This window comes from Crassostrea angulata, chromosome 5, assembly GCF_025612915.1.
Source record: "Crassostrea angulata isolate pt1a10 chromosome 5, ASM2561291v2, whole genome shotgun sequence".
NCBI lineage: Eukaryota > Metazoa > Mollusca > Bivalvia > Ostreida > Ostreidae > Magallana > Magallana angulata.
In genome coordinates this window covers 16,296,311-16,309,086 of record NC_069115.1, presented here as the reverse complement: position 1 = coordinate 16,309,086, position 12,776 = coordinate 16,296,311, and the positions used below count along the sequence as shown (strand labels likewise).

The window sequence follows — 12,776 nt, the reverse complement described above, 5'->3', positions numbered from 1 at the left end:
AATTAATTTAATGTTCTTAATTTTGTTTTCTTGTTTTCTTCCACTGCTTGTTTTTAATGATCAGTGGAGTTATACAATGCCAGAATCTGAATAAATGTTCTTGTGATTATCAAATTTTGAGCTGATGATGTCACTTCCAGTTTGAGATTTTGAAGACTTTGTGAGCCTTTAAAGGCCATTTTCTCCAAAATTAATCGTAATAGAAACATGTAACTTTCAAGGATGATCCTCCGTACTGGCATTGTGGAAAATGTGCAATGCGCTGAAGGTCGCTAAAAGTTGAAAATTAGCACCTAAATTGTTGGCACAATTTTTAACACGTTTTGTAAAAAATATCTGTTAACCTGTTAATAATTTGTTCAACATGTAATGCGAGAGTTGGTAAGAATTACACGAGCTTTCATTTTATATCAAACACACATTTATTGTACAGCTGTTTATCTTTAAATTACCCTACTTTAATCACATGGTACGTAAATATGGGTTCCAATGGGTAAAAAGTCCAAAACATTAACCATTACTATCTAGAAAAGCAGATTTTTTTTTAAAGCAATGTTGAACGAAAGTTGCTAAAAGTGATGTTCTTAACAATATGCTACCTTAAAACTTTTGAGTTTATGGCCCCGGTAGGAAATTAAAGAGTCGGCCCCTAAATATACTGATGTTCAGATATCTATAAATCGTTCAACAATTCCTTAACCTGTGTTGAACAAAATCCTTGTACAATTAAGACTTTTTTATTTGATATTATGAAAAAGGGACTATCCCCTCAAATTAGGGACCAAAGGGGCTCTAAATACGTTTTAATATAACTGTTAACTGAACAATTATTTGTTAATAACTAGATCTCGTTACAAGTAACAACTAGGTCTTAAGTCCGACTTGATTCGATGAAATAACGATACTCTCTGCCAAATCTGATATTTTGTTGAAACTAGGTTTCTTTGTCTCAGAACCGTAAAGAGAAGAACAGAAGTGATTAATGAAAATAAAAGATGGTAATTCTTGTACATTTGCCTAGTGTACATGTACATAACTGTTTACCAGTCGAGATGAAACACCCAAGGAAGTCAATTAAACGGGAAAAAAAAAGAATTGTTTGAGCTCTGCCGGTGAGTACCAGGAGTGACGGTTGACAAAATAAAACAATCAATTGTTTATCATTCATAAAAACATCGTGTCTCAATCACTTAAAGTGACTAAAATCTCGCTGGTATCAATTTTGTTAAAAAGAAACTAACCCAAGATATTTTATATATCTTACCGGAAGTAGAATATGTTTGCTTATATATCAATTGTACATTGCAGTTAACATATAAAAGATTTTATACTGATATATTCATTCCATGTAAAATACATAACATAAGGTAAATTATGATTTTTAAGTGCTTCCTTTGACGACCGGAAGCGACGACGAATCAAAATAATATTAACACAGATACAAACATCTCACAAAGTTTGGTTGTTCAAGTCGTCACCATTTTTGAGATCTCGTGAAGTCAATGTTTCTTGTCTCTGGACAGAAAACGGACAAACGGAAATGCTCTGTGAAAATGAAAGTAAGTATTTCTTGAACATTAGACAACTGTACTTTATTGTTTATCAATTTTACCAAAACTGTCAAAGAAAAACAGTTAAACATTCAACCAACTTGATTTGTTTAAACCCTTCCGTTGAGGACCGGAAGTGATGGTTGACAAAATGAAAGCAGTTAAACGCATTTTCTATCAAATGTCTATCATCTATGGTAGTATTGATCTCTTGCACTTTCTGAGATCAGGTGGGTAAAACATTTATTTACAAAGGCTATCTTAGAGATTTGACATATCTCACCGGAAGTCGAATTGTTTTGTTTATTTAACATCGGATAGATGCTATATGTAAGGATTATAACTTATACTTTTATTCTATATGAAATAAATTAAATGCCCCCAAAAAGTGTTGAAGTGCTTCCGGTGACGACCGAAAGCTATGACGAACAAAACAAAATAGCTTAAAGATATCTGCAACTATTGGTCTATAATCCTGCAAAGTCTGAAAGCTCAAGTCCTAATCGTTTTTGAGATCTCGATGCCACAAGCTTTTTGTCGCGGGACAGGAAACTGGCGATGAGGAATGAATTTTGAATAAAATGAAAAAAACCCCTCAAAATATCATTTTTTATCATACCGGCAAATTTTAAGAAAATCTAATGTGCCATTTCTGAGAAATCGTGTGCACAAAAAAGGGGGGATTCAAAAATGTGTACCCAATTTTCGAGTCATAGCGAGCTCTGAAGAATGGTTGCACTAGTGTTAAACAGAAACAATAAACAAAACTTGATTTCATATTTGTATCTCTGATAGTTTTTTTTAGATCAAGTTTGCAATAAATGGGTCGTAAAGTTTACAAAATTAGCATTACATCGATACAGGAGGTGTTGACAGCAAAAATATTAAAAACAAAATAAAATAGTTGAGATCGGTTGGATAGCTAATGAGAAATCGCGTGCACAAAATTTGTGGGAAAAAAATAATAACTAGATGCTAGATGCGATCAACGAAAGGTCTTTCGTTAAAGTGCACCATTAAGGAAACAACAGAGAAAGCTGTTTTTTTTTTCAAGCATTTATAAACACGTCATCAAATTCCATTTAAACCTCTGTTACAATTTCAATAGACATATAATTATACTTAAACTATACTTTAAAAAGTTGCTATAATATAAAATTGAAAATAAGAAAAATCTATCATTTCAAATATAAAATCCTAAATATAAACACAATTAAGAAAGAAAACATATTTGGCATTCGGGGACTAAACCAACACTCTAACGACTGAGCTCCGCGGACTGTCGCTTCAGGACTTTGGAGCCCAATATTTCGAGAAAGAGTTGATCGATTTTAAACCAAATTTCATATTCTTAAGTTATTAATCTGTCTCTATTGAATAAAAAATTCAAGTATAAACAAATGAAAAATTAAGATTTCCTTCCGGTGACGACCGGAAGTGACGGCGGACGTTCGGATATGCAAAGGTCACTCTCTACCATCTCTAAAAATTTGAAAGTTCTATCTTTAAAACTTTTGAAGAAAAATTGTGAACAAGAATAAACATAAAATCTTCGATATCTCGGGACCGGAAATAATGACCATAAAAATCTCGTTTCATTTTTTTTTTACCAATGTTGTCGTAAATAAGATCTGAAAATTTCAATAAAATCGACTGAATCGTTTTTAAGAAAAAGGGACAGAAAATAATAACTTTAAACTTGTTGAGAGCAACAAAGGGTCATCCATTTGATTATCTGAATACATTTCAAAAATGCATTCATCACCTTAAAGAACACCCAAAAATAAATAAAAACAGAAAAAGTTGGGGAAAAATTAGATTTTTTTTTATTTGAAAAAATCAAAGGTATTTTGAAACGAGCTCTTTTTGTGCTGGACGAAAGCGCTATTATTAAAATTTCTGATAAAGTTCAAAAATGAAATATAAAAATTTATCATTTTAAAGATAAAATCGTGATTCAAAACACACTTTAGAAAGAAAAAACATTCGGCACTTAGGGACTGAACCCAGGTCGCCTGGGCACATGTCCACCACTCTAACATCACTGAGCTACGCGGACTATCGCTTCAGGACTTCTAAAAAAAATCCGAGAATCTCGAGAATGCGTGAATCGATTTTAAAACAAATTGTATATTCTGAAGTCATTAATGCGTCTCTATCGAACAGTGACACTACTGAATTCAAAATCCACTGATATTCTCAAAAATTGACTGACATTGTCTGACATCCACTGTACATTGACTGTACCTCACTGTACATTTCACTGACTTCCACTGTACCCCTCTGTACCCCACTGTACAGTTCTACTGAACAACACTGTATCCCACTGTACACCACTGTACAGTCCTACTGACTTCGAATATACTCAACTGTACGCCACTGTACAGGGCACTGACCAGCACTGTACTCCGCTGTACTATTAATTTGAAGAAAAAAATCAGATTTTTAAATCTTCAGTATTTTTTTTTTCTTCAATATTTATTTTAATTATGCTGTATATAGCATTTATTTAACATTATGCATAGATACAACTTGACAGAAGTATGCCACAGGTCGTTAACTTTATAATTAGTATGTTTTATTTATCAACGTCTATTGTTATTAAATGTTACGATCACAATAGTATGATAATGTCCCTAGCTATCAGGTGAAAGTTCTGAATTTTACATGTTGAATCTGAATATCAAAAAAGTGCATGTCAATATGTTTATTCCGCCAGTCATTGGAAAATAACCCCACTCCCCAACCAGCATTATCATTCCTTATTGATGATATACGACAAGCCCTCGTTTAAATGATCGGGCTGGTAACTCTCTGTGTCTCGTGAATTGTCTTTAACCTACTGAAAAACAGTCAATTAAACACTGAATCCACAAAATATAGTTATGCTTGTTCGTGTACACATGTCCATGAATCATGACTGCGCGCTTGACTACTCCGGTACATTTTGAAGAAGGCGTGCGAGTTTTTCTCGCTCATATGTTGATTTCTTTTGATTAAAATATTCAAAAATACATTGCAAATGTTGGGTTTTAATTTTACAAAATAACATATACTGCAGAATGCATTTTACATTTTAAACAGAGAGAGAGAGAGAGAGAGAGAGAGAGAGAGAGAGAGAGAGAGAGAGAGAGAGAGAGAGAGAGAGAGAGAATTGAGAGAGAGAGAGAGAGATTACCCGTACATGTATATCACTTTCTGACTGTATTGCATTGGTATCATATGTAGTCGTAGAAAAGTTCATAATAAAATCTATGCTGGAACTGGCGGTTGTGATGCTGTAAGGGGATTTTAACGTGCTTATTCCATTGTCCTTTGAATATAAGCATTGAAAGGTAAATTCGTATTAGAAAATAATCGTTCGTTACATATTACTTACATGTAAAACAACGAGAATTTTTATTAATAGAAGCACAACCAACGCATTCTTTTTACATCAAAGCGCATCGGTTAATATGACATAGAGATCGCTGTGCGTCGTTCAACCACAATCTCCGAGTATGACATCAAATAGTTACGCCAAGGTCAACGTGGTATACAAACAGCTGGCGCAAAAAAATTTAGGGAAGTTTATTAGACACAAAATATATGGACACGAAGTAATTTGTTAAAAACCATTACCTGACACTTTCTATATATCCTTTGTTAACCCTTGGTCGCTTATATGAGCCCGGGGAGTTGTCAAGCTCTCGGGCTAATATACAGCGACCTCGGACTAATAAAGGATGCGATATAAAAAGTGTCGCCCCTCTCACTCTCTCTCTCTCTTTTCTCTCTCTTTCTATATATATATATATATATATATATATATATATATATATATATATATATATATATATATATATATATTACTTATTGACATTTATTTTCTAATATTTTCTAAACAATATATAATTTAAAACAGATTTTGACCAATGGCGGTCATAAAGTGGGACCTCTTTTTTTCACTTGTCGAAAACGTACTGAAATGCCATCTTTTAATCTGTTTATCGAGAAGAATCATATTCAAAACTAAAAGGAACTAAACTAATTCAAAACTAATAGGAAGCAAATCTTTTAACATTCTGGGCTGCATTTTACAAAAGGACTGCTCATTATAGACTTTGTGTTTTGTTTTTTTTCATCGTGATTATGATAAGAAAAGCTAAAAGAGCTTTTGAATTTTATCAGCTTTAAATCGTGTAATTTTCTTTGAATGAAAGCAAATTCACCGAGCTTAAAAACTCATAACTAAATTGTTTAATTTTTATTTCTTAAATGACCACTTGAATATAAGCATTGAAAGGTAAATTCGTATTAAAAAATAATCGTTCGCTTAAATTATATTTACATGGATACAATACACAATTTTTTTATACAACCGCAATATGGATAGTGAATAAAATCAGTATGCTTCATAAGGTTTGAGACGACAATAATCATGTTTAGAATATTTAAAACCCCATGTTGAAATGAAATAAAATACAATTGCAATTTCAAATATCTAAGCACAATCACAAAAGTCCCAACTGCAAGCTCTGTTGTTCTGGGCATAGAAAACACGACATTTTTTGTAGCAGTATACTTCAAGATCTCCTACTGTATACGTGATAGGCACATTGACATTTTTTTCAGATGATAATTTTTCATTGGGGTAACATGAAACATGGCGTAAACCTAATCTGCTGCTGATGCTTTCAATCGATTTGTAATGTTCTAATGTTCGATCAGGTTGCAAATACTGTTGAGATGAAACTGAATTGTGTTCAGGTTTTGATTGTTCTGTTGAATAGCAAGGGAAAAGTGCCCAGAGTATTAAAGGCAAAACGAATGCCGCATGGAATAACCCAAACACAATTACCAAAAACATCACCTTCCCAAAAGACTGGAAAATATAACTCTTTGAAAACCCAAGCATTGATATGCCCAACAGAGAGGAAATTGCAGCGTTTAGAATTGGACCCCCGGCCAAATCGAATGCTTTTTTGAGAGCATCGTCACGTTTTTCCGTTTTGACTGCTAGAAAAGCGTGACAAATGTGGACACTGAAATCAACAGAAAACCCAATAGACATAACTAAGTGAATCATAGTGATCGAACTTAAAGTCAGACCCCAGTAGTACATAAACCCGAATATGCCTAAAAGGATGCTAACCAGTGTCATAGTTACAACAAATACCATGAGTGGATACGGCATGAATACTATTGTCACAACAACCATCACTCCTAGTGCAACTCCAACAGTCTGAAGTGTACTTGGCCATATTTGAACGTACTGCTCATAAAATATGAAAGCTGGTGCATAAAAAAAACAAGAAATACCCGCATTGCTGCTTAATGAGCGTAAATGCAACATTAGTGATCCTTGTGCATTAGTCGACTTGATATTTTCGGTTTTTAAATAAAATTTTGCTGACACAATGCGAGAAAAATCCTTATTAAAAATTATATCGTTTGAAAACATAGGCCATTTTTTAAAAAGGAGATTTAAACCTTTTACAAATTTTTCTTCGGAACTTGAGTTGTAATTTGTTGTATTTTTGTATGATTCCAGCCAATTTATTTCGAATGTTGGGTCAATATACTGGTTTTGTTTAGCCTTTTCCAAAACAGACGTTATGATATTTTGCGTGACTAGAGACGAGTAATTAAGATCTCCTTTAATACATAATGCAATGATTGGCTCTGATTTGAAAAAATGTTCATCCCAGTGACTGTGTTTGTGGAAATACGATTCCTCAGACACCAAGTTGTATAACAAAAGGCCTTGTTCTTGATGAATTGCACCAAAAATGGAAAAACCTGTATAAGCCATCGACATTAATAAAATAAACACTTTTCCTAAAAAAGGTTGCAGGAAGCCGTAGATGATAAACCATTTAGGATATTTCTCCAGATCACTTTCAACATCATCTCTTTTGTTTGGAATAAAACCAGAGAAAAGACACTGGTGTATTCTCGAATTGTATTTATCATCTTTAACTTTTACGCAGCATAGAAAATGTCTTTTCTGTTCAGTCCTCTTCTCATTCAAACATATTGCAGGGCAGAAAAAGAACAACTGGTTTAGATAACAAAAGAAAACTGCAACACCTATTAATAAAAATACAAAAGTTTTACAAAATAATGAAACAATCCTTGTTGAAATGAACTGAAAATAAAAGCTGACTTAAATTTATAAATACGCATTGTTTCCCTTTTTTATTGACAGGTAAGATATATGTAAGACATTTCTAAAATCATAGTCGAATTTCTCCATTAAGCACTGTATACCTGTATATATGCAAAATAGTCTAATGCTGACAAAGACAGACGTAGCTCCTACAGTGAATGCAAGCAAGTCAGTTACTGATGTAATTGTTATGGCCACTCCGCTTTTTTTCATCATAAATTTGATCCTGTCTTCTATTGAAGCGGTCGTTAAAGATGGGGCCTCCGCAATTCCAGACATGAGTATAAACATGTCGTCGATACCAATACCTGTCGAATACAAATAAATATTCATTTCACTTAAATATTGTCTTAAACAAACCCAATATTTTGACATTCTATATTTAATCCGGGGAAAAGTAATCCCGGTACCTATATTCAATTTGACATCATTTTAAAGAGTAGCTCAAGAGCTTATGTAAAGCCGTTCTTGAAGAGACTGTGGGCATTCTAGATCTATTTCATTAGTCAAAAATGAACAAGCTTCGATATTTGTTACTTTTATCCTTCATATTTCATTGAAAATGGTTGTTTAAAACATGATTTTTCATTGCGTGTACGAAAAATCTATTATTATTATTATTGTTATTAAGCATCATTACAAGAATTTATATCCTGAATTTCATAAACCTGTAGGCACCTTTCATTTACTAGATCTTGACCCTAAACTTCATACAGCTTAAAATTGTTATACTGACAACGAATCATTATGAAATCTGAATAAACTTGAACATTTTGACAAAGGATGTGAATAAATGTAAAATGAAACTCCTTTATCGTATTTTTATAAGATTACGAGACAGACTTAATCAGTTAATCATGCAGCCATCTTGGACTTTCGCCTTGACCCGTTTAATTACAATCCTATGTTTGTTTTTTCAAAGAATGCATACTATTTTAGTTTTTATTGGTTGATTAATATTAATGAATAATCAGGCGACATCATTAGTAATTTTATGGCATATACGAGGAATAGTCCCCCGTTACCTTTTGAGAAATATTATCAATATTATTAATCAGTTGATAATGTCACGGAAAAGTCAATCGAAAGAATGACAATATTAACAAAATATAGTTCTTATAACAATACTGCTTTGTCATTTTGCAACATATGCTGTGCATTTATATGCCAATTGTGTTACACATTTGACTAAATTCATGTAGCAAACAATTTTCCGACATTTTTGGTCTATAAAATACGGGTTTAAACTCAACCAACAGTATATTTAGTTATCCAGGGTTGATAAGGAAATAAAACAACAGAAAAAATTTCAGATATCGAAAAAAACAATGCAAGAAAACAAACAGTTTTCATACGATATTACTGTTTCTCATATAGCAGCGTTGACGCCGTGACGTAACATTTCATCTCGCGCCAAATCGGCTTGATTCAAAACTCGTTCATGTGTGAAATCGGGTTTTCCCCAAATATCTCGAAAACTATTTATGCAATCGCTGTAAAATGTTCAGGATGATGTTTTAACACATAGATCTTCACTATATCAAAAACTGAACGGCACTGCTAGTACCCTTTAAATGGTCACATAAATCGTGGTAATAATATTTGATTATTTTAAGAAATGCTTTAATGCTTGCGATCAGTCTCTTTCCCTTGCTGCCGTGTGTTGTTGTTGTTGTTTTTTTGTTCGTTTTATTTTGTTTTGCTTTTTGTTTCTAGATAAATTCATAATATATTTATCACTTTTAAGATTCATTTGTTGAATACCGGGTATTTTTCCGTGTCTTGTTTACAAAAAGTATGTGAGTAAAAAAAGTAAGTGAATTATAAACTGGTTACCCAGCATTTGTAAAACGTCAGCTAAACCGCATGAATACAGTGAAGAGCTGACACTTTTCCAACAACATGATAAATATCGCCATTAAAAACTATTGACATATTGACGGTATGCAGTTTTGTTAATATCGTAAGAAATGTGTTACATGTACATGTATAGTTTAACGGAATAACAAAAACTTAAAGACATATTTTGAGTATACACGCAATGTTATGTCAGGTAAGAGAAGCGATGACGGGTTACATATAGGTGTGATCTGTGTATAGGAACAAGTACACAAAATCATACAATCAATATTTCAATGAATAAAAATCCGATGATGAAAACATTTCTCAAGATGAATATTCATTGATTAATTAAGATTTTAAGTATGTTTCAATACACAAGACACTAAATTCCATAGTTGTTAGCAAGCAAGCAGAACCTTGCAAAGGTATTATAAATAAAAATAACAAACTAAATTTTGTGTGACATTTTTTCAAATATTGATTTGTTGTATAATTTAACTAGTGCTATAATAAAATAATGACCTTTATCCATTCTTATGATCTCCGACACATAACTTACTAAGCTAAATATATAATAATCAGGCCAAAACAAGTATGTTACGCGAGTATTTAATTTAATCAACTACGCATAGTTTACGTTTACGTATAAGGCGCTGTCCTGGCTATAAAGCGCTTCATTCCTATTTCAAGAAGCAAAGTACAGAAAAGTTATAAATTGAATATTAAGTCCTTATATAATTATAAAACGGGAAATTATTTTTTTTTCGATTTTCACGTAAAATAAAATAAGCATAGTAGTATAATTACCGACGACCAGGAATGGCATTACACCAACAATGCTTGTAAATTCCACCCCGATTATACTAACAAATCCAATGGCTGATCCAATAGCAAGAACAGGTGCAAGTATTCCAGCGAATCCAAGCATAAGTCTATTTCCAATGTTGTTGCATTTTATAAACGATGATGCACAAGCAAACGAAGCGTAAGTCAGCATTAAAGTAAATGTCAGGGAAAAAAACTGAATGTCTCCATTTGTATTATTTTCAAGTTCTTTGCCTAGAGAGTCTGAAGTTGAATATGAAATTTCTGTATAATTGGTCTTTAATGTTTCAATTTGTGTGAGAAAATCTAATTCCCATTTCACCGACGAAGACTTATTTTGTAGATAGAAACGAAGTTTAACTCCTGTTGTTGATACCAGAATCCCATTCTTTGATTTTGAGTTAGCTAGTATCGACGAGAGAAGCGACTGATTGTAATTTGGATAAGTGATTTTGTCTAAAAGAAAGTCATGCTCAAATTGTAATGAAAGGACCACATCGCCGAAGACACTGCACTTTCCAAGTTGAACTGCGCACAAATCTTTAAAGTTTTTTAGAGTTCCGTTTTCGGAAATGATTACTGCTTCCTTGATGAACCTGGCTATTTCTCTAAACTCTTCAAAATACTCCTTGGACTTGATGTTTGTTCTGTTTTTTGATAAAATGATGACTTCAGCATACTTACCGAAATCCGAAAGTTGATAGGGGAGAAAATCTTTAATAGTTGGGTCCGGGTAGTTGTGTCTTAGAAACGAACGGTCTTCAAATGATTGGCTATTTTGAGGGGTGTACAGAACTTCAACATCGTTTTCGCTTTTTATAAGAATAAAGCCCGACATCAGCGCTCCGTTGATTACAATACATAAACTCATTATTAGGATAGGATAGCTACTAATGGCAATTCCTAATCGTTCAAAACAGTTTTCAAAAAATATTTCATATTTTTCAACACAATTTCTAAATTTGTTTTTCCTCTCGTGTTCATGTTCATTCAATTCCATCTTGTCGTTTTATTATTGAAGTTTACCTGAAGCTAGAAAAATAAAATTTAATATATTTTTCTATCGACTACCATTGAATTACATAATCACAGAAAGGGCCAATGTTGCATCTTTAAAGGTCGGCCAAAATCTGAATGTCTGTTGTAAAGTTAGTTAGAGGATGCAGCTCATTATTCTTATTTACGTAAAGAAGATTCACGCAGTTTTATGTTAACTATTTAGAAATTTACTGGTCAAAGTCATGTTGTTCATTGATTTCCCTTCTTTGATAGTGCTAGTTGTTAATAAACATAACAAACATCCTTTAGAATTTGTAAGAAATTGTTTCAAACATTGTATCCTCTATCTTGCCCATAATGTAACGTCAAAATCATCTTGGTTAATTCTTAGAAATAGTGCCTACCTTAGCAAAGCATTTTTAACATCAAAAGTGAAATATGATTCGAAAAAATAACCACATAAGATCGTGACCATGTGCCTTTCAACTTTTGTGTATTAAATTCATAAAATAAGGATGTATTAAAGTAAAATTTACTCTTCGTCAGCACCATTTGAAGCACATCTATAATGATTATAAACGTTTAATTAATGATAATTAATATTTAAAAAAAACAGAAGGCTTGACTATCTTTTTCTCTTATGTATTACAAAGAAATAAAACTTACCTTTTAATCATTTTTAACAACTGATTATGTAAGGTGTAAACGTAATCTCTTTTTTTTCCGACAACAAACTTCTATTTGTTAAAGCTCACAGATCATCAAAAACGTTTCTATTGTACTGTTCTGTTTTTTAACCTCAGCCAGTTATAAAACATGAATAAAGAAATATTCATTTCAGGAATTGGAGGCGGAGTAAGGAATAATCATTGAAAGCCAATCGGATTGCTTTGAATTATGCGTCTTTACAAAACAAAAATAAACTACAGCAAAGCTCGTTCCAAAACAACAAAGAAGTCTTCGTTGCAGCTTCATTTCGAAATAGGACTGTGATCATGATATGAGACAAGATGTTGTAGACTAGAGTTCGTAATAAATTAAGAAAAAAGGCACAAAAAAACAAGAAGAGAATCTGATTGGGTTATTTTTCAGAGAATACGGAACAAGGTTGATAACATGAAAAAACATGCAATTGCAAACTACTATGACAATATAGATTCTCATCTTAAGGATGCTAGCTTAAACAATAAAAAATAATTATACTGGAAATTATTGTAAGATTGTTTCCACACTAAACTAACACACGACATCCCACCTATAAGGTATACCATGGACAATGGTAAGGAGGGTTATGCATTTTCAGACACTGATAAGATTGAATTACTTAACAATTACTTTACATCTATTACTTTCTTAGATGACAGCAACCATGACCTTTAACTATACATATAGGGGGATGTAGATATAAA

The 12,776-nt window shown here is 32.5% G+C and overlaps 1 protein-coding gene across 2 annotated transcripts; it reads right to left on the bottom strand.

Moving 5' to 3' along the window:
* Nucleotides 1–5,781: 5,781 nt before the first annotated feature.
* Nucleotides 5,782–12,136, bottom strand: LOC128184961 (patched domain-containing protein 3-like). 2 transcript variants are annotated; one of them, XM_052854614.1, is made up of 4 exons: nucleotides 12,034–12,087; nucleotides 10,351–11,400; nucleotides 7,803–8,009; nucleotides 5,782–7,622 (listed from the first exon to the last, which is right to left on the bottom strand). In XM_052854614.1, the coding sequence occupies exons 2-4, from the start codon at nucleotides 11,366–11,368 to the stop codon at nucleotides 6,034–6,036; spliced, it is 2,814 nt and encodes a 937-aa protein (XP_052710574.1). In that variant the 5' UTR covers nucleotides 11,369–11,400; nucleotides 12,034–12,087; the 3' UTR covers nucleotides 5,782–6,033. The 2 variants fall into 2 exon arrangements, with proteins under 2 accessions (XP_052710574.1, XP_052710575.1); XM_052854615.1 differs by lacking the exon at nucleotides 10,351–11,400 and having other exon boundaries at nucleotides 12,034–12,136.
* Nucleotides 12,137–12,776: the final 640 nt, after the last annotated feature.